The sequence below is a fragment of the Scylla paramamosain genome, chromosome 36 (genome assembly GCF_035594125.1).
Source record: "Scylla paramamosain isolate STU-SP2022 chromosome 36, ASM3559412v1, whole genome shotgun sequence".
NCBI lineage: Eukaryota > Metazoa > Arthropoda > Malacostraca > Decapoda > Portunidae > Scylla > Scylla paramamosain.
Window position 1 is genome coordinate 5,491,908 of NC_087186.1, and position 22,500 is coordinate 5,514,407.

General features: G+C 38.6%; 2 protein-coding genes across 3 annotated transcripts in view; both read left to right on the forward strand.

Annotated features, from left to right (window-relative positions):
- LOC135090853 (CSC1-like protein 2) overlaps positions 1-19,169 on the forward strand; it is a 22,156-nt gene extending 2,987 nt beyond the window's left edge. Inside the window, 18 exon segments of the mRNA XM_063987958.1 lie at positions 4,902-5,099; positions 5,524-5,606; positions 6,489-6,521; positions 6,942-7,079; positions 7,697-7,888; positions 8,235-8,420; positions 8,714-8,794; positions 9,205-9,331; positions 9,453-9,620; positions 9,622-9,713; positions 9,898-10,048; positions 10,380-10,451; positions 10,453-10,574; positions 11,512-11,700; positions 11,932-12,068; positions 12,341-12,624; positions 12,986-13,262; positions 16,181-19,169. Of these exon segments, the coding sequence (XP_063844028.1) occupies positions 4,902-5,099; positions 5,524-5,606; positions 6,489-6,521; positions 6,942-7,079; positions 7,697-7,888; positions 8,235-8,420; positions 8,714-8,794; positions 9,205-9,331; positions 9,453-9,620; positions 9,622-9,713; positions 9,898-10,048; positions 10,380-10,451; positions 10,453-10,574; positions 11,512-11,700; positions 11,932-12,068; positions 12,341-12,624; positions 12,986-13,186 (2,454 nt within the window). The 3' untranslated portion in view covers positions 13,187-13,262; positions 16,181-19,169.
- An 865-nt stretch (positions 19,170-20,034) lies between these two features.
- Positions 20,035-22,500, forward strand: part of LOC135090854 (serine/threonine-protein kinase VRK1-like) — a 38,159-nt gene continuing 35,693 nt past the window's right edge. For both annotated transcript variants that reach the window (XM_063987960.1, XM_063987966.1), the window contains exon 1: positions 20,035-20,414. The gene's annotated coding sequence lies outside the window, so the exon portion shown is untranslated. The remainder of the gene's footprint in view (positions 20,415-22,500) is intronic.

Genomic DNA, 22,500 nt, shown 5'->3' on the forward strand with positions numbered 1-22,500 from the left:
TATATATATATATATATATATATATATATATATATATATATATATATATATACTATCTTTTTTTTCTTTTTACCTTTTTTCATTTTATTAGCAAAGCAAACAAGCAAACGTAGATTACATACCTTCAGATTAAGGTTAAGAAGTAAACAGTTCACGCAGGAAAGCCATAGAACGTCTGACTTTTGATCTCTCAAAAATTTCTGATTGGGGCAGAGCAAACGTAGTATTGTTCAGTGCCTCAAAAACTCAATTCCTTCATCTATCAACTCGACACAACTTTCAAGACAACTATCCCCTCTTCTTCATTGACACTCAACTGTCCCCCTCTTCTACACTGAACACCCTCGGTCTGTCTTTACTTATAATTTTAAACTGAAAACTTCGCATCTCATCTCTTGCTAAAACAGCCTTTATGAAGTTAGGTGTTCTGAGTCGTCCCTGCCAGTTTTTCTCATCCCCTCGTCCCCACCAGCTGTTAACTCTGTAAAGGGCCCTTATCCGTCCATGTTAAAAGGAGTGTTAAAAGTAGAAGGCCGGAGATAATATTTAAGTTATATTTGGCGCTGGTCAGACCTCATTTAGACTACGCAGTGCAGTTCTGGTCCCCACATTAAAGGAAAGATATAGGTCTATTAGAATCAGTACAGAGAAGAATGACTAAAAGGATACAAGGGATGAGGAGTATTCCTTACGAGGCGAGACTGAAGCTGTTAAATTTACATTCTTTAGAGACGCAGGTTAAGAGGGGACATAATACAAGTCTTCAAGTGGTATAAGGATTATAACAAAGGGGATGTAAGCAAAATTCTTAGGATCAGCAACCTGGGTAGAACAAGAAATAACGGGTTCAAGCTCGAAAAATTTAGGTTTAGGAAAGAGATAGGAAGAAATTGGATCTCAAATACAGTGGTAGATGAGTGGAACGGACTCAGTAATCATGTTGTTAGTGCTAGGACATTAGGGAGCTTTAAGAGAAGATTAGACGGGTTTATGGATGGGGATGATGGGTGGAAATGGGTAAATATATTTCATACAGGGACTGCCACCTGTAAGCCTGGTGGCTTCTTGCAGCTTCCCTTATTTCTTATGTTCTTATGTTCTTATGAGTATGCTTCACATGTATGGGGTGTTTTAACTCATACCTCTCTTTTAGACAAGGTGGAACCAAAAGCTTTCATCTTATTAACTCCTCTCCTTTAACTAGCCGTCTTCAGCCTGTCTCTCATCGCCGCAATGTTGCATTTATTGCCATCTTCTACCGCTATTTCCATACTAACTGCTCTTCTGATCTTGCTAACTGCATGCCTCCTCTCCTCCCACGGCCTCGCTGCACAAGATTCGTTCTTCCTCTCTTCCCTATTCTGCCTACCTCTCTAATGCAAGAGTTAACCAGTATTCTCAATCATTCATCCCTTGCTCTGGTAAACTCTGGAACTTCCTTCCTGCTTCTTTCTTTCCTCCTTCCTATGTCTTGAATTCTTTCAAGAAGGTTTCAAGACACTTATCTTTTAATTTTTGACGACCGCTTTTGACTCTGTTCGGGGACCGGCACCTCAGTGGATCTTTTTATTATTATAATTTTGTTGTCCTTGGCCGCTGTCCCCCTACATAAAAAAAAATATATCTATATCTATATCTATCTATCTATCTATCTATCTATCTATCTATCTATCTATCTATCTATCTATATATATATATATATATATATATATATATATATATATATATATATATATATATATATATATATATATATATATATATATATATATATATATATATATATATATATATATATATATATATATATATATATATATCACTCATCCCACAACCACACACTATCTTCCGACATCCTCCCCCCCCACACCTCTATCTGTCCAGTCTGGGGTGTAGCATCACTCCTCCTACAATCAACCTCAAATAATCGTATTTCACTGTGTACGTGTATCTGTCATCTATTTTCTCTGTTACTGGTAGTGGATTCCTTTGTTGTAATATATATATATATATATATATATATATATATATATATATATATATATATATATATATATATATATATATATATATATATATATATATATATATATATATATATATATATATATATATATATATTGCATTTTATATAAAATAAATGTATGTCATGTAACATGCATACATAAAAAAATAAATAAATAGAAATAATACGTAGAGTATTATGTAACATGCATTCCGGCAAATTATCGTACGCACCACATATTATCGTACAAGACATAGAAATGTAGTGCTCTCCTCTCTCTTTGCTCATTTCTTGCATATATATATATATATATATATATATATATATATATATATATATATATATATATATATATATATATATATATATATATATATATATATATATATATATATATATATATATATCACTAGCAATAGGAGCAAATTACAAGACTATTTTTTAGAGAAGAATGGGAATGTGGAAATCCTTGTGGAATTGTTTCGTAAGACAAAGGGAAACAAAAAATTTAGCTCCGCGGATCACATGACCCCCACGGTAGCCTGCAGCCAATATCACACACAAAAACCTGATGTTGAGAGGCAACAGACTAACGTTATCTACTTAAAAAACCACCTATTTTTCGTATGATTTTCTGTTGACAAATACGTAGCAGCTTGAGGGTAGGGCAAGGAAAGGTATAGGAGATATTCGCGAAAGTGGTGAGAGGCAGGCAGGTGTCAGAGAGGATCAGCTGGCAGGGTTTGTTTATCGACGGGCGGAGGAGAGGCAGGGGAGGTAAGCACCAGCTGGCCTGCTCACACCACTGTTTACCATCCTCTCCTTAATTATTCAGTCTTGGAGGTGGGAAGTAGAGGTGGTGGGTGTGGTATTGGTGTACATGTGGTGGGTGAGGCAAAGGTAGGGTGCCTGGAGTGCCGTGTGGGGTGCTAAGTGCCACGCGTGAGGGTACAGGAGTGACTGTCTGGGGTCTTCGGACTGCTTTGGTTTTTCTTTACCCAAACCCAGAGCGGAAATGTGCATGTGTTGCAAAGTTGCTGTTAATTAGGTGTGTGCAAGGAGTTATGTTTCAATAGGGTATTCCCGTGAAGGACGATGACAGTTCCCTCACATCACGTCATAATGACTCATGCCATGCTCTCACGATAACGGGTCTGCGTCCCAGCAAGCCTGACAGCCTGTACCAGGTTGGATATAGTGAAAAGCAAATCTGGGAGTGTAGCTATTTCTCAAACATATTACTTTTGCAGTTTTATATGCTACATATTGAGCAAACAAGATGTTGCAATACATACGCAGTATCTGTTTATTAATTGCTTATAGACTGTGTATCTCAGTGATCCCTTGGGTCATCATGATTAATAATGTTTCAGTCCAGTGTTGTCTGCAGCAGAGGAATATGGGCTAATGAATAAGTAGAGAAACAGAATGTTCATGGTCACTACATAACTTAGAAAACTCAAATGTATGCACTGCCATTTCTTCCATGTACTGCATATAATACTATGAATTAATAAGTTGTGAAATTTTAGGTTACATATCTCATGGTGGAAATTGAACGTACTGAACTTGGGATAAAATGTTGCTGCTTTACACCTGTATTCATGTTATTGTTAGGAGTTTGATGGTGATAAGGAGCTGCCATGATCAGCACCTCCCTTTGAACAGCAGATTGGTTGTTACTGGAGCAGCACACTGCTAGAACATTGCTACATTACAGTTATGTCCTTTAGCCTCATGACGAATTGAGTGTAGCACTGCAACTATCTAGTAAGGACAGGTCTCTGGCCAGGTGGCTCTCTTGTACATGCCAAGTTTTCTAAGGTCTGTATCTTAAAGTTTCTCCAGTTCCCACTTAGTCACTCTCCACCATCCCCTCTATGCACCCATACCACTTTGGTCTGTCTTTTATAACTAGCAGACCAGTCAATTAAATTCCCATCCTTTCCCTCAGCTCATCATTCATGATTCTTGGTCTGTTTCTCATGAAGTAATTTCATGGTGATGCATGGCTTATGAAGTAAACTTTTTTTTCCTTGTGTATAAGTAATTTATTTAAAGACTTGCAAGGCCACATGAGTCAGTCTTGTCACGTGGGTGACAGGTATCAAGCTGTATGATCATGTTGCATTGTTTTTGTCATAATGATGATGCAAGCAATACACAGGATATTCATATGCTTTATTTGGATTAGATAGCTGGAATACACATTGATTGATTGATTTTTTTAAATTAAAAAAAATAAACTTTTCAGTAAAAGATCAAATGTAATTCAAAGAATTACATTTTCCCTTTTAATTGAGTAAATTTTTAGACGTCAAGATAATTTGCCCTTTAGAAGTAAAGTTTGAGTCAGCCATGAAGTATGGCTTGGTAGTAGCAGTTGGGGGAGACAGAGCATGTTGTGCTGTGTCATGAGTCTTTGTTAGCTATCACGTGGGACCACCTAGCTGATCTGACTTACTTGTGGCAGTCGCTCAGTAAGTCTTAAAAGAGCCAGTAGGTACAGAAAGTGCTTCACAGTGATACATATTGTCTGCATGAGGACAATTTTATATGTAATTTTTGTGAGAAGGAAGAACCTAATACTCAGGTCAGCATATATGATGAAATACATATTTTGCTGTTCTGAAAAGAAACGCATGTGAATTTTTTGGAGTTCATGTACAGCTGTGACATGTTACACTTTTGAGAAGACTAGATTATTTTAAGGAACTGAAATCAGGGTTGTATACATCAAGAAAATGTGCGATTCCAATAAATGTTCACAGATGTACTCGAGTAACACTATGTTACTTTGCCAACTTGAGGCTGCTTCCATGAATATATACTCTGCTTGAGCTGCTGGTAGAAAATAGAGTAAAGGTAAGTAATTTTTCAAATGTTTTCTTTTCAGATGGGGACACCAATGGAGTTCTCCTTTGCTCAGACAACACTTGCACCCAATGAGACAGACCTTGAGCTGAACGAGCAATTGTGGCAGCCAGATAAACACAGCTGTAACCAGTATGTCACTCAGAACAAGACATCTTGGCTACACACTGGCTATGAAGGCATCCCAGAAAACTTGCTCATTAACGTCCTTGCGTGGCTTGTAAGTTAACACCTTACCTTGTGTTATTGTATAGGCATGAAGTAAAAATCTAGAGAGGATTTTGACAGCTATTAGGGGGATGAATTCCTTTGTAAAATAGTACAAACACTATGAAAATATGCTGGTTGGTTCTAAATAATTTTCATGGTAGAGTATTCTGCAATCTATAAATTTATGTTTCATTTTATAAAATATCACTTATGCCCTCATCATGATTGATTATTATACTTGAGATTTCATGGCACCAGATGTCTAGGTGATGAATCATCATATTCTAAATAGTACCATAGGATACCAGTTAGACTTCAGCCAGACATTTGAAGTTCATTCAGTGTACAGCTGCAACACTGAGTCATTACTTCAAGAAATGTACTGCTTAGTTAATATGCAAAAACTTAGGAATTGCTTTGACTCTCTCTTTCAGTTGCTGCTGTCCCTGTTCACTGTACTGAGGAAAAAGGCGTGGAACTATGGGCGGCTGGCTCTGGTGCAGAAGTACGAGAGTCGGTGAGTTACGGGCACTGCTGGTAGCCATGGCAGACAGGCTCGTGTGCCCCAGCTTTGTGGCAAGCCTCATCTCAGCTTCCTTTTGCATCCATCTCCATGGCATTGTGGCCAGTTGTTTGCCTCTCTTTTTCTAAGTATATTTGATCTGTGTTTCTTCAAGTTGAGTAATGACTTGGAGTTTTGCTGTGCGTTTTATGCATTATGAGTATGGTATTGATTGAAATAATGAGTTATTACTCCTTCTAGAAGCCAAAGTTACAAGTCAGAGCAAAATCTGTACAGCTGAATAAATAAGCCTCTTGTCTCCCATCCATTGTTTAAAAGTTAATGTGGTGGAGATGAAAACTGCTCATTTATGGTTACAGTATACAAGAAGAGAAAGATGAATATCTTGATAAATATATAAGCTGAATATGAGGTAGCATTTTGTGGAGCATAGGTGATCATACAAGGATATCTTTTATTATGTTGGCTACTTATTTTTCTGCCACTTACGATGTTTATGATATACTTTTTTGGGCATTAGAAGGAACAATGACTATTACTATTATGTGTAAGTAAATAGTTGTATTTTTATCTTGTCATTGCATTGAATTATCAGTAGTTTCCACTACATGTATTCTTCTTTATTAGAAACCTGTTAATGTTAAATATATATTTTCGTAGATCTCCATGAAAATTTATCCTTTTATTGTAATTACTCTGGCATTTGCTGTGTTGATTGTCTCATGTTCACTCTATGGATAAGTATATAGCTTTGATTACTTTGGTTTGTTGATCTCATAGCTTTGTTCTATTATTTGCAAACCTTCCCAGCATGAGCCATTAGTGTGATCTTAATACTTATTTATTCTCTGGTATTTTTTACTTTTTTTGTTTCAGAATAAAGAACCTTGGATTCAGTCAGTACAATGTGTAGGTGCCAACATGTATTCTGGTATTTTGGTGTATGTTTGAATTTTGTTTATGTTTGTGTGTGTCTGTGTTTGTGTGCCTCCATGTGTGTGTGTGTGTGTGTGTGTGTGTGTGTGTGTGTGTGTGTGTGTGAGTGTGTGTGTGTCATTGGGTTGGTTGGCTGGTTCTATGGTGATGCTGCTAACAATGTACGTATCTTTGTGAAATATCAGAAAACTAACATAGTGATAAAACCTTGGGATTACTTTTTCCTCTCTCTACTTTGTGGTGTTTTCTCATTGAGCATGTGCACTTTCATACTTCTTGATCTGTAATGAACTGAAAACAAGATACATGTGCATCATAATCTCAATAATAACATCATGGGGGAATATTGATAACACTTCCTCTTTCTTCCCCCATTGTATGCCGGGAATGAAGGTGGACGCAGCTGTTCTATGGACAAGAGTCAGACACTGGGAAAATGGCAGCAGAGGTGGACTCAGTCTCTTCACTGGAGTTCAACTTGCAGTTAGACAAAGGTTACTTCTCATGGATTCCAGCTCTTTTCAAGATCAAGTAAGTATTTGCTATGTATGCCAGTCCTTTCCAGAATCATGTAAACATTTGTTATATATGAAAGGCTTCACCATTGGCACCATACAGTTCTGTTCTTACACAAAAACACTATTTTTTATCCCTTGCTGCTTGCCTGGTACTTCATTAGCTTGGTGGCTTGTGATGCTAGCAATGAGAAGAGTGAGTGCACATTGCCATGGTGATCCCAGTCCATGCAGTCTCATGGGGAAGATAATTCATCCTCATCCATGGTTATAGTGAACTCCCCTAACATGTCTCAAATGTAGCAGCTGAGAACACTTCATGGGTAGAACTGTGTCATTTACTGCATTGTAGATGTTGTGTGTGAGAACACTTCATATGAACACAGCCTGAATGTAGCAGAACATTTTTTTTGTAAAATTGAGGTTTCATTTTATCTAAGCATTACAGATAGTATAAAACTGTAAATTTATTTAGTTGTGATACCATAACAAGATCATACGTTGTCAAATTAAATACATAGTACATAACCCGTTTCTCACAGCATTCATTCGTTCATCTCGCTATCTCAGCAATGTAATGTGAGATCCATCCTTCAATTTCATCCTGTTACTGTGCAACATTCCCCTTTACAGAGATGAACAAATCCTGGCAAAGAGTGGAAGAGATGCAGTGCAGTACTTGTCTTTCCAGCGGCACATTGTTATTTACCTGGTGATTGTGTGCATCATCAGCATCTCCATTGTCCTGCCCATCAACTTTCAGGGCACACTGGAGGGAGGAAAGAAAGAGTTTGGCCACACCACCATGGCCAATCTCAACCCACAGTAAGTCTGCAAGAGTAGTGGTGTTACTGGGATTGAAAAGATTGTCAGTCAAGTGATGAAGTGTAATTACTTGGCTGGAGCTGAAATAAACTATAGAGTGATACCCCAATGGAGCTGTTGTGAAGAGATAATGTAGTCTTTGAAAGTTACAGCATTGGCAGAAGTTCTTCACGTTTGGATTTATTTTGTCTTGTAGGATTTGAAAACACTAATGACTCTCTCTCTCTCTCTCTCTCTCTCTCTCTCTCTCTCTCTCTCTCTCTCTCTCTCTCTCTCTCTCTCTCTCTCTCTCTCTCTCTCTCTCTCTCTCTCTCTCTCTCTCTCCTCTCTCTCTCTCTCTCTCTAGGTCAAGACTGATGTGGATCCATGTCACCCTGGCCTTCCTTTTCTTGCCTTTGGGTATTGTGTTCACCAGGAGGTTCTCTAAGAAGCTTGACTTGAAGGAGGTGACCACCAGTGCCTCCAGGACCCTCATGATAACACGAGTGCCCCGCAGAGCTTGTCACAAGGATACCATTCTCAAACACTTCCAGTAAGCTCTCCATGTGTTGCTGTACTCTAAAGCATGTCCTGTTATTATTCAATGTACAAGCTTAGATCAAAGTGTAAACATGATATCTTAATGATGGTGAAATCTTTTGTGATGGGTTTAGAAAGTGCTGAGTTCTTCAGTATTACATATCTTTCCAAATAAGGTTTTTGTTGAGATAGAGTGGTAATGTTGATGATGATGTATACTTGAGTTTCATTTATAACATTGCTGCCAAGAAAGAGTTTAATTATTATAATCAGTGTTCCCTCGATTTGCACATTTGAAATTTCCAGGGAAGCTTACCCAGATTTGGAGGTACAAGATGTGCAGTTTGCCTATGACATAAAGTCCCTGATTGAGTATGACAAAGAAAGGTAATGTACTCAAGGAAATATTATTTGCAGTTGTTAACCACTATTTTGTAGTACAGGTTTACTGAATATAAGAATAACCCAGAAGTACTTGCATGAAGCTGTTGTCTTGTACATGTCTTATTGAAGTGTGTTATTTGTGTCATTAGTTATATCTTTCCCATGCTGAAGGGAGCAGAGTTAGTATTAAAGGCAAGCTTGAGTGGCTAATCATATTTGCAAGTATGTAATCTGCTTTGCCAATTTAGTGATAAGATGTTTGCTTCTTTAAAAAGAATGGTTGTGGGGAAAAGTAATATTAGTCCAATCCTTCTTTTTTAACAACATGGGCCCAACACATCCAGTGCTGGACTCTGATTTTAACACAGCAGAGTTAGAAAGAGTAATGAAAATTTGTGATGTTTGTTATGCAGGGAGGTGGCACGTAATGCCCGGCTGTACTGTGAGGCTTACCTGAAGGAGACTAACAGGAGACTGGACATGCGGCCCTACAAGTGTGGTGTCATCTGTGGCTGCTGTGATATATTTGGCTGTCCTACAGTGAGTTTTTCAGTACCAAGTACTGAAAATAGCATTTTTATTTTGCTTCTACATAACATTCTCCATACATAGCTTACTTGAATATTATCAGGATTACTACCATGTGTATCTTCTTTACCAGGTTGATGCTATTGAGTTCTATGGTGAAGAGGAAATGCGACTGAGTGGTGAAGTTGAGAATGAAAAAGTGAAGGCACTGCAGAGACCAACAGGTGTAGCATTCCTCACCTTCGACAGCATTGAGAACGCCAATAAAGTCCTTCGTGACCACAAGAACAAGTGTGACTGCTTCCCGCAACATTCCTGCCTCCTCGGTCTCAAGTGAACTCAAGCCCTACAACTGGTTCATCCGAGTTGCCCCTTCACCTGAGGATATTTACTGGTGAGATGTGCAACCCTGTCAATTAGGGATGATTATAATAGCAGTAGGTAGTAGTAGTGGCAGTTAAAGTATAGTGGTGTATACTCAAATTATTTGACATATGTGTGAATTTGATTTTCCATGAAGGATTTGTTGGAGCTGTTTGAAATGGTGTAATCTACTAAAAATGATTCTTTCTTCCCAGGGCCAACTTGTCTGTCACTAACCGTCACTGGTGGCTGAAGGCAGTGATCATCAACATCATCCTCTTTGTGATTCTCTTCTTCCTCACCACACCAGCTGTGGTCATCAACAGCCTTGATCTCCTTCCAATCCAGGGAAAACTTTATACTATGGTAAGGTGCAACTCTTTGAAAAATTGGCTGTGTGAAATAGAAAGAGTTTTGAATTATTGAAAGTCTCTCAGAGATAGAAAATCAGAAGTTTGATCTTTGGAACAACCACATAAAGCTTAAGATTCTTGATCAACACATACATGAAACACATGTAAGATAATTTTGTTTGTAAAGATAAAAAAGACTGTCTTTTCCATAGATTTACTCTAGTTGATATCAGTAACATGTAAATACCTTTTCTTTCTATATGAGAGTTCTTGCTATATTTTTAATTCTCTTTCAGCTTCATAGAACACAGAACAACTGAATGTGATGCATTTTGGCATTTCAGAGCCCACTGCTGTCTGAGTTCTTCCCCACCCTGCTGCTGTGGATCATGGCCGCCCTCATGCCCGTCATTGTGGTCGTACTCAGACCAGTTCATGAGTCACTGGACACGCTCCGTCCAGAACCATTCCATCATGAGGAAGACCTTCATCTTCCTTCTCTTTATGGTCATCATCTTGCCATCCCTTGGCCTCACCAGGTTAGTCAGCAGGAGGAGGGTCTCTCTCTCTCTCTCTCTCTCTCTCTCTCTCTCTCTCTCTCTCTCTCTCTCTCTCTCTCTCTCTCTCTCTCTCTCTCTCTCCCTCTCTCTCTCTCTCTCTCTCTCTCTCTCTCTCTCTCTCTCTCTCTCTCTCTCTCTCTCTCTCTCTCTCTCTCTCTCTCTCTCTCTCTCTCTCTCTCTCTCTCTCTCTCTCTCTCTTCATATTATCCATATCATTGGTTTGACTTGTTTTGAATATATTTTGAATTACAATATTTCTTGTGCAATATATTATATACAGTAAAATCCCTCTTATCCAGCATCAATGGGACCGCCGACATGCCGGATACTTGAATATTGCCGGATACTTGAATAGAAGTGAAATGTCCACAATCACCACCCTACACTCATGCATCTTACCATAACAAAGATCAGCCGATCTTAATCAGCAGCTGATCTGATCAGCTGCTTAAGTGTAAGCACAACACGCTTCCTCTTTTCTACAACTTTAGGCATGATGAAGGCGTCAAGCGATAAACAGTGCACACGTGGGACTGAGTCACTGAGTAAACACAGTGCAGTGGGCCGCGGGTGGCGCGAAGCAGTGCGCTCTGGTGGCGAGGGGACAAAGTATGCCTCGCGCGGGAATTTTAATCGATTTTATGAGTACACATTGATTTTTTATTGATTTTAAGGCTCGGGGAAAAATGTGCCGGATACTCGAATGCCGGATGAGAGGGATTTTACTGTAATATGATAGACACTTAAAATTCCTATTTTATGTCACTTAAATTGTTAAAGGAGGTATAATATTTTCTTAATATGTAAAAAAGTTTGTGTGTGTGTGTGTGTGTGTTTGTGTGTGTGTGTGTGTGTGTGTGTGTGTGTGTGTGTGTGTGTGTGTGTGTGTGTGTGTGTGTGTTTTTTCTTCCACCAGTGCTAAAGGTTTTGCGGAGATGATGTTCAGACCCCAGAATGAGACCTTTCGCTGGGAGTGTATCTTCCTGCCTGACAATGGCGCTTTCTTCATCAACTATGTCATCACTTCAGCTTTTATTGGCACTTCTCTGGAGCTGATTCGCTTTCCTGAGCTTTTCATGTACATCCTGCGGCTTGGCCTGTCCCGGTGAGTCCCCCAAATCCTTCTGATTACCAAGGCCTGAGTGATTTTCGGTTGGCTTCACTTTCCTGTCACTAGATTTTGTTAGAGAAATCCATACAAGGAATATATGCATTAGGAATAGCACAAGTTTAATTTACAAAAGGCTGTTATAACTCATTTAGATTATAGTATGTATTAGTTTTTACTTTCTTCCCTTATAAAGTAGTGTTGACATAACCCTCTGCATCATGACAGGTCCCAGGCCGAGACAGCCAGTGTGAGACAGGCCATCTTGTATGAGTTCCCCTTTGGTGTGCAGTATGCCTGGATGATGCTGATCTTCGCCATGACCATCATCTACTCTGTGTCCTGTCCTCTCATCACTCCCTTCGGTGAGAATTTGGTGCTTTGATCTGTCTTCTCTTAGGAAGTAATGTATAAAATTTAACCCAGAGTTATATATCACAGGCGGGGTGAGGTTCAAGAGGATATGATCTGTTTCATTATTAGTGTTGTATTTATCTATGATCTTTTCTTACAGTTTTTCTTGAATGCCATCTCACATTTGCTATAAAAAAAAGTTTACATTAAAAAGACATTTTAGGACTTACTTTATGGCATGATTTCTTTTCTCTTTACTGAATACATTTTGCTTTCTGAACAGGAACACTCTACATGATATTCAAGCATCTTGTGGACAAATACAACATCTACTTTGCTTATGGAAGATCTGTCATCAGCAAGAAGATCCATACTACTGCCATTAACTTTGTGATAGTGTCCATAGTTTGTCTACAGCTAAGCCTCCTCTTCTTTTCCTTGCTGAGACAGGGGCTGAAGAAAGACCTCACTATATACAGCATAGTACTCCTGATAATCACTTGCCTTGTGTTTGTCACGCACAACACACTGCACTGGTTCAAGGAGCTCAGTCCTGTGGAGTATAAGGTATGGAAACAATACTAAAAACTTAACAGCTGCAGAGACATGATGGAATGTATTGCTTCATCCAAGGGGTCAGATTTTTTCAAGCACAGATGAATAGATAATTGTTAGAATGATGGTAGGCATCCCTTAACCACCAAAGCTTATCTCATTCCACATTATACATACTGCCAAGTGTGATGTTAGCTTTGAGAACTTAGTCTTGTCTGTCATAGCTCTTGATGGGTGCTTATTGGTAACTTTGGCTATTTTTTGCTTGGGGAACTCATCAGAATAGAGTAGCCATGAATTAAAAAGAAATAATAAATAAAAAATGAATAAAAAATACTGCATTCCATGCACTATAAACTACATATCCCGATAGGAATTTGGCAGTGATCAACCAAATGGGGAGGTGTCTTCTGTGAGTGAAGATGGACTGGACCCTGACGCCTCGCCAACAGAGGTAGCATGCCAGTTTGTACCATCTGTGTTGCGAGACGCTCCCTCTGGGGTGGAATCCAGTTATTCCTTTATCGGGGGTGGCCAGCCCCCCTCGCAGCTATGGAACACAGCCCCTGGATGATGACGGAAGCTTCCTAGGGAGTGAGGCCCCAATGAGAGGAAGTGGATCCCTTTACCAAGACTATTCTCAGCCTAAGGTGAGGACAACCTGCTGCTGTCAGGTGGATGTGCTGCTGGTGTGGTCATACTGGTTAATGTCTCCATGAGCATTGAAGCTTGTTCTTGATGATAATTATTATTGTTTTTATTATTATTATTATTATTATTATTATTATTATTATTATTATTATTATTATTGTTATTATTATTATTATTATTATTATTATTATTACCTGATTGTATTTGTGATTCATATGTATTTGAGCACCATGCTGTCCAGTATGCTATTTTTTGACTGAGTCACCATGTAAGTGCATCATTGGCATGAGAAAGGTTGTTATTCATGTTGGATGATATGATCGGTTAGACTGGTGGCTGAGGGGAAGCACAAGACCATGCACTCACTACAGGTACTGAGCCCTCGTTCTGCATTTCACCTATAAAGTTAGGCTGTCTTAGTCTGAACCAGAAGGTGCGTCCAACATATCCTCAATTACTAACACATTGAAAGTTGAGGTTCAGGCCAGTCTTTAGAAGAAAAAAAGAGTTCCATTAGGAGAGAAATGGCTTGAGGATCACAACAAAGGTTCCTTAACAATCTTAACTTTGTTGCCTTGTGGGCAGACTGAGCCTTCCCAATCCCGGAGCAATACCCAAGAGCCTGCAGATCCATGTTGCAGTGGGTCTGCAGTACTGGAAGGGACAGATGAACCAGGGATGTCCATTCATGAAACTGGGGAAGGGGAAGTTCTGCAGCAGCAAGAGCAGCAGGAAGAAAAACACAATACACAAGTCTGTAACATGTAACACATACAACACAAAATTGGTGTTTTTACTCTGGGTTGCACTTCACCTGTTGATAGCTGTGTGATTTGATTCCAGAGGATTGTGGGTGTGTGGGGGGTGAGGAAGTGTGGCTTCAGCCATATATGCATGTTTGGTTTGTATGCTGTGCAAATGGATACAGGGACAATTTTTGTTTAGTACTGATCCATATTCCAGGGAAAGACTGCATTGCAGACTGAGGTATGCCAATTTTTCCACTCAGAATTTTTTCACTAGTGCTTTTGCAAATGGTAAAGGAAAATTACATGCTTAATTAAAAATTTTTTTTCCAGCATCTTGGTGACCTAGTTTAAAGACTTCTTAGAAATTGTTGAGAAGGTAATGACTGGAGCCCGAGTGAAAGGTGCTGTGTGTGGCTTGGCTTGTTCTTTGGGCTGTGTGCTGGCGGTGCTGGTCAGCCCCACCTTGGGCCAGGGGCTGGCTGAGAGTGGCTTGCTGGGTGCTCAGTAGTGCTAGCAGATATGGGGCGAACTTTTCTCTTTTTACATAATTCACATTTTTGGCCTGTTTGTGCTGTTCCTTCTGCAGTTTTGACTGAAAACTGTCTATAGTATTGTATCATATTCCTGTGCTTTTGTGGAGGATACATCAGTGGGGCAAGTTTTGAAGTCAAGATTTGTTCAAGGGAATGGCAGATTGTGCAAGACATATGAATTGTGTGGATTTAGAACTTAAAGCATTCTGTGTATGTATGTATGCATTATACATAGCAATCTAGTAAATCTATAATTGAAGTAAGCAGTTTTCAACCATTAAATAATTCTACCAGAAAACTTAGAGGTTATGAATGATGTAATTATTTTGAACCAATAATATATTTACCTTAAATACAGTTTGCATAATCCAAAAGTGACCAAGTTAAATTGATGCAATATAAAGTCTTTGCCTGGATGTACAGGTTGCCCCAAGTTGTATAACTGATCCATTTTAACTTTTTAAAATATATTGTATCCTAATAATCAATATGCAGTTTACTCTGGGTAAATCAGTGAGTCAGTTTGGCTTTTACATATGCTTGTCAGCATTGGTAATGTTTTATGTGGTGCCTCAGTCATCAATAGTTTCCTTTCCTCTTTTGGACTTCTTTGAATGATCTCTAAGATCCCCCACATGCTTTCCTCCTCTCTCACTTGTTAATGGCCAAGACAGTCAATCTGTTGCTGTGTGGTGTGGTGACTCGTCCATTTCTCATTTGTAAAGTCACTTGTAGTGACTTGTGAGTGATTATGTCTGATGGCTGGCTACATAAATGAAAGGATGGCTGTAAATGTGGAGTGGCTGTGCGGTGGTGTGCGCTCTTTTCTTGTAGGTTGGTACTGTACAAACACACACACACATGCACACACACACACATTCATGTACAAAGTTGACATGAAATGCAGACATGCTGTAGGATCCACACTTCCTCTGTCCCTCGTGTGCAAGTGTTGTCATCTCATCCATTTTTTTTACTGCCTTTCCTCGACACATTTCTTACTAGTGTTCTCTCTTTTCTTAGCATCCTGCTAGCAACTTCACATAGTCAGGTTTTAGATCTATGAAGTAAACAAATGGCTATTACTTAATGTATTCAGTAATATTTTGTAAAGAGTAAAAGGTAGGCAGTATGTAACAATTTATACATTTGAATGCATGATTTTTAAACAGTAACATGATTAGGTAAGAATGTTTTTTACAGATAGTTTGTATGTACTACTGTGCTTAGATTAGATTTCCTCATACAGTATTATGTTTTATGCAAGTCTGAATAGGACAGTGCATGAAATAACTTTTCAGCTATTGCTTCATGTAATTTTTCTCTAGTTTATCCAACTAGAAATCTATAAAAGAATATACATACTACCCATCGCTTGCAATGACCTCAGTCATATTGATATCCTGATCATCCTCATGAGTGATCATCTGCTGCATAGGTATTATGTCATTTACCTGCATCATTCAATATTGAAACAGATCCTTAATATCACTGGTGATATTTAAAACTCATCAATTAATATAACATTGAAATATAGGTAACTTTGCAATGATGCATCTGCCTTGAATGAAAGGGATCAGCAGTGCCTTTTGATCCTGGCATCAGGCTGACCCAGGCTTCGGTTTGTCACTGCAGGTCCGGACAATCAATGCAGAGATCAACACCCCAGCCCCTCAGCCCTGTCCCGGGGAGGAGGCAGCAGAAGAAGAGGAAGAGCTTTACACCCGTGGCTCCCCAACGGTAGTGACAGTGGACGGAACAGTTACTGTTCCAATTAGTGGTGATCCCAGTGGTGCCCTCCACAGCCAGAAGCACAGTCACCTGGCCTCAGACCAAAGTGCTCCTGCTACTAATGTTTAGGTTGGTGTGTAACTGCTCTTTATAATGAGTGCATGGGGAGTGGTGATGCTTGTTAATGGGGTAGTGGGTAATAGTATTCTGTAAGCTTTAAGAGCTGCCTGATTAATGAGCAACCACATTAGCTGCCATTGACAGAGGGAGCTGTGCTAGAAAAATCCAAAAAGGTTATAATCATTATATGATTACAAGCTTAGGTGTGTTCCTGATTTTGTTCAGGGTATTGTTGTAAATTACAGTAAGAAAAGCTGGCTTATGAATTTTCACCTTGTCATAAAAGTAGAAGTAGTGTTTCTTGTCATGTAACCACTCAGATGACATACAGTAGTGTAAAATTTAAATCTAACTAACAAGTAGCATAGAGGGATTGATTAGTGACCATCAGAGGTTTGGTGATAAAGTGGCATCTGGTAAGATATCATTAATTAACTTTATACACTTGAAGGAATCCCAGATAGGATTTGTTTTCTTCATATTTTAGAGGAAGAGATTGCTGTGACTCCCTAAATAAAACCTTTATGCTTCAAAGAATACACTAAGAGAAAGACAGGATTCCACTTAGCTTACTCATTAATGACCCCATAAGAATATATCTGTGCAAAGCAAGGCCATGGATTGTAAGCCGTTCAGATAAAGCCACCACTCATACAATGGGCATGGAGTAGCTGGATCACGTCCACCATGTGTATAGGTGAGGTGCTGCGGATCAATGGTGTGGAACTCAGGCACAGGATCACACCACCAGTGAAGGGTACGATTCTTCAAGCAACAGTTTCCAATATTTTTGTTACCAAGTAGCACATATGAAGAGTATCCTGGATGACCTACAAGCCATGTTAAATATGTACAAGTAACATGGCTTATAAACGATTCCTTCACATACTGGTAGTTTGACAGGTTTTGTATTTTGTATTTTTGTAGAATGTGTAGCAGTGTATATTTGGTTTTAGCAAGGTAATGTATGCCTGCTTTATTTATTGCAAATAGAATGTAGTGGGGAATGATAAGCAAGCACAAGTGATGGTTAATCAATTATGTCAGCCAGATATAGGTCATTACAGTCATTAACTTATTATACTTAAATCCTTAGCACACCTTCCCTTATGTGATAAGACTACTGTAGCTCCTGCTTGCACATTTTCAACCAAAGCTGAGAACCAAATTATGAATTGTACTAAGATAAGATGTTGAGATGCCCGTTATCCTTGGGGAAAAAAAAAAAAAAAAAACTAAAGAATACTGGCCATTATTTTTGTACACAAAATATTTTCTTGACCAACCTTCAGCAGAGATATTGAAATTACAGAGGAGAAACAAGCGAGGTATGGTCTTGTGAGTGATTTTAATCTTAACCAAAATCCCTAATATATAACTTTGATGAAGCTAGGAAGGAATACATAACTCGTAGCCTAGACCACCCTGAAGCAACTTACTACTGAAGATTGCCTTTGGGTTTTCAAATTCAAGGCGTCTCCATGAGTGTAGTGTAGTCCATGGTAACCTGAAGCCACATGTAATATTTTAGCATGTAGGGAACTTACTGAAGCACTGCTGATGTCTCTTTAATGTTACAGGGTTTTGTAGAATTATGAGTTTGCTGACTGTGTGTACTAATCATTGCACTCAATGCAGGTGTTGTTCCTAATTGTGCTCATATTTGTATGTTTACTTTGCCCCATATTGATGTTGTGTATGTTGAACAATAATTTGTGAATGACTGAGTTATATTTTAAAAACGACTGATAATTTGGTGTTACCAGTTTCCTTTCGAAAAGATACATGGCTTACTGTAATATAAAACTTTGGATTTTCTTGATTGATCCATATTATTTTAGGATATAATGTATAGAGTTCATGGAACCTGTGGTAATGTTAATAGTTTTTTTTTTTTATGCAAATATACTTGCATATTCAGATTGTGTTTGATAGAATTTAAAAGAGCTCATGCATAGGTGTCTGTTGTGCCATTTTACTGTACTGTATAGATACATAACTTATTAATGTCTATATAAATCAGTCAACACTGGCTTATTACAGTCATATGACCATGTAGCTTCTCCATATAACTAGTGAGGATCCCTCCTTTGATGAGAGCCAGCATTACAAAGCTGCAAACCACTGCATGATTGTGTTGGCGCCCCAGTGCACTGCAGGTAGTAAGTCAGGCAGTAGTGGTGTAGGATTGGTGTCCTGCCGCCTGGCACTGCACGGCAACACACCCTGGGTCACACTTCTTACTTTTCCCATGCTGCACAACGCGGGGCACTGCCAGCAGTAACTCATTTGATGCCTTGTAATATTTCTTGGTCAGTTTGTCACACACACACACACACACACACACACACACACACACACACACACACACACACACACACATATGGTGAAATGCATACATTTCTATACCATTATGAATTTTTATTTTTAGAATTTTGACACACACACACACACACGCAAGTAAATGTGGATGGTGCGGAGTGACCTTCCACAGGCACCACTAAGCCAAGGTTTGGTGGCCCCGTGTGGCACTAGATTTGGCTGGGCTGTCTTTATTTTTTATGTCTGTGTCATATCTAATAAAATCTCAAATTATATTTTGTCACACCAGATGAAAGGTCGAATTATATTTTTTGATTATTCCACCAATTGTATCTGATTATAATTTATTATAGTTTGCTGGATGTGCTCTGCTTAAGCTCTATAGTGATATACATACAAATAGTATATTTTGTGCCTAATATCTGAATTTCTTAATAAACCTTAAAGGCAATGTTATTTCCTTGTCTGTATGAGAGAGAGAGAGAGAGAGAGAGAGAGAGAGAGAGAGAGAGAGAGAGAGAGAGAGAGAGAGGTGCAGAATTAACATATAACAAATAAAGCAAGGATTGAAGTATTTTAAGTGTTATTTCCTCCATCCCATGAAAGAGTTTCCCTCACTTGAAATGCATGCCGGTAGACAGCAGGAAAAGACTTATACGGACACCCCCTAACCTTTGCCTACCACGAGATGTGTGGTTATGGTAGGAAGTTCTGCCGTGTATATAAGGACAATAGAACTTGGATGGCTGCTGCCTTAAAAAGGCTTACCGCTATAGTATCACAACCTTATATTTATAAGCATAATATGATTTTTATTTAATACTTTTCTAATTTTAGTCATCGTTATTTTTAATACTACTTATTCCTATTATTATCATTCGTAGTGGTAGTAGTTCTAATAACATAATAGTTATAAGAGAGGGAAGAGGCTTTATGCCGGGAACAAATAAAATAGCAAGAAATGTCTGATAATGGCAAGATTGGAATCAGCTGATTGAGTTGCCAAGTAGGGAATTGCCAGACGCAAAATCGAGAGAAACATGTATTATTACTGATTATTGAATGTACTCTATCCTAGCGTCAAGTAAGTAGTGATATTTGTCTGAAATTAATAAACTGTGTGTGTACCATCTATAAAACCCAAAACAAAATACCTGTAATCGTAAAAACCAAGATTATTTGAGGCATTGTTACTTCTAGAAAAGATAGTAAAATATGTTGTTTAAAACGAATATAGATTAAAAAATAATGTTACCTTTATGAATGCACGTGTAACCAAGCCTGTAATACATTCCAGAAGTCTGACCTGCAGGGAGTTCAAACGGGGAACAGGAAAATTCATGGAGTCAGCAGAACGTGCCACATAGCTACTGCATTACACTATCCCCATCATTTATCCTCACTACATATCACACACGGCGAAAACCTAACACAGGACAAACATACAAATAAAACAATGAAAAAGGAACCCATGGAATGCATCAGAGTAGTAAAGTTGATAGTGAAAGGTGATGAATGTTAAGAAAACTAGCGCAGATCAGTCCCCGGTGAGCCAGCCAGTTGAGGAGGCAAGCGCTTGGTTAATGGTGGATACGTACTTTCTCCCTTTTTATCTGTATTTCCCTAGTGTTTCCGTGCAAGGAGTATCGTATAGTGCAAGGATTAACACCTGGTGCCCCTTCCCCAGCATGAGAAGGTGAGTATATATCCGTGGTTGTGGTGTTAGGAGGAGATAACGTGGTGTGGACTAGAAGGTTGTGGTAGTGGTGGCGATGCCAGGTGTTAGACAGCTGACTTGGGCGAACGTTTTGCTTATAAATTTACAACTCATCACTACCAGGTTCTACACTAGTATCTCAGATGGTTATTCGAATGGAAAAAAGAAGTATTATTTATATCTGGCATTACCACGTGTTTTGTAATATGCGAAACTGCAGTGAAACGTATGTAAGGGGTAGAAGAAAATCAGGCTATGCTACTGTGATTATCTTATCAGGAGAGAGAGAGAGAGAGAGAGAGAGAGAGAGAGAGAGAGAGAGAGAGAGAGAGAGAGAGAGAGAGAGTGTTTTCATTCCTAAGATAAGATACGAGCTAGCTTGGTAAATCTCTGTAACTAAGATTTATCAATACCTCACAAAAAAAAAAAATCGTCATTGAATACATGACTTGGCTCACTAAATGAAAGCAAAATCCCATCAAGTAAACACAAATAAACCAGCTTGCCATCAGTAAGACAGGAAGACATGCGAGTTTACAAGTAGAAGGCGTGGACACATCACAGTTTGACCTTACCAGCTGTGTTTTGGTGTGTCAGGATTGGGTTTTGTCGCTTTAGTGTTTGTTAAGTGTCTGTCTTCCTTCCTGTGATTCAACATGAGGTTCGAGAAGGAGGGGGCGAAATCAAGAACTAAATAGCTCATGTTCAGTTGTTATTTTCCCCTTTCTTTTCTTTGTTTCCTGTATCGTTTTGTCTTTTTTCATATTTATTGTTGTAGTTCTATCCTCTTGCTAAACTACGCTTAGATTTTCTTTTCTTTCCTTTTTTATTTCTTTTTATTTTTCTTTCCTTTACCTCTTGCTTTTACTTTTATATTGTTCATGTCGTGATATTTTTTTTTCCCTTCTATACAAAACCTTAACTGGAATTACCTTCTTCTTTTTCTTCTTCTTCTTAAATGTGATGTTATTTGGTGTTATATTTCCAATTCATGTTCTTGCTTTGTCTGCCTGTTGCTTGTAAATGTTTGTTTGATTTTCCTTTATTTTTTTTTCTTTTTTTCAATACATATTCGTCTTGATTTGTGTCTTCTGTCTGTAACTATTGTTTGACGATTTTTCTAGTTCGTATTCATGTCATTTTGTCAGTCAACCAGTTTGTAAATATTTGCTTAATTCATTATTTTTTTTCTGTTTATTTTCGTCTTGTTTTGGCAACCACGTGTGTAAATGTTTGTTGATTTCATTAATTTTCCTGCGTATTTTCGTCTTCTTTGCCTGTCTCTTGATTGTAAATATCTCTGATTATTTTTCGTTTATATTCGTCTTTCTTTGTCTCTTGTTTGTAGATAAATGTTTGTTATTTGATTACTTTTCTAGTTCATATTCGTCTTGCTTTGTATCTCTTGTATGTAATTGTTTGCTGCTTTGCTTGAGTGACGTGTGCTCAGTGTAGATAAGAGGACAGAGGATTATTAGGTCAGTGTGAAGGGATAGCTTTACCTCGTGTTTATGTGAAGTATCAGGCGTCAGGCAGCCATTACCTGGAATGCAATTATGCCACGTGTTGTTTACGTGAATCCAGGTGACTGCATTACCTGAGCTTCAGTAGGAAATGCCTCCATGCCTCTCTCTCTCTCTCTCTCTCTCTCTCTCTCTCTCTCTCAGTGTGATGGTGGTGAGGATGCATCATCATCGTGAAGGAATGACACACACACACACACTCACACGTACACCATCACCACCACCACCACCACCACTAACATTACTACTGATACTTCTACAATGTGATGGTCTGATAGTCACTGGAGTGAACTTAAATCAAAGAGAAACTTAAGTGCAGTGACAAGCAAAGGTGTGTGTGTGTGTGTGTGTGTGTGTGTGTGTGTGTGTGTGTGTGTGAGAGAGGTTTCCTCCCGGCATCCCTTTCTCTTCGCAGCTTTCCCTTTTCCCTATTCTTGCTTGTGTTTGTACATGTTTGTGTGTGTTTGTGTACAGGAAGCCAACCTGCTAAAACTTCCAACATGAACTGAAAGAAATAGGAAATAGACAGTACATTTCAGGGA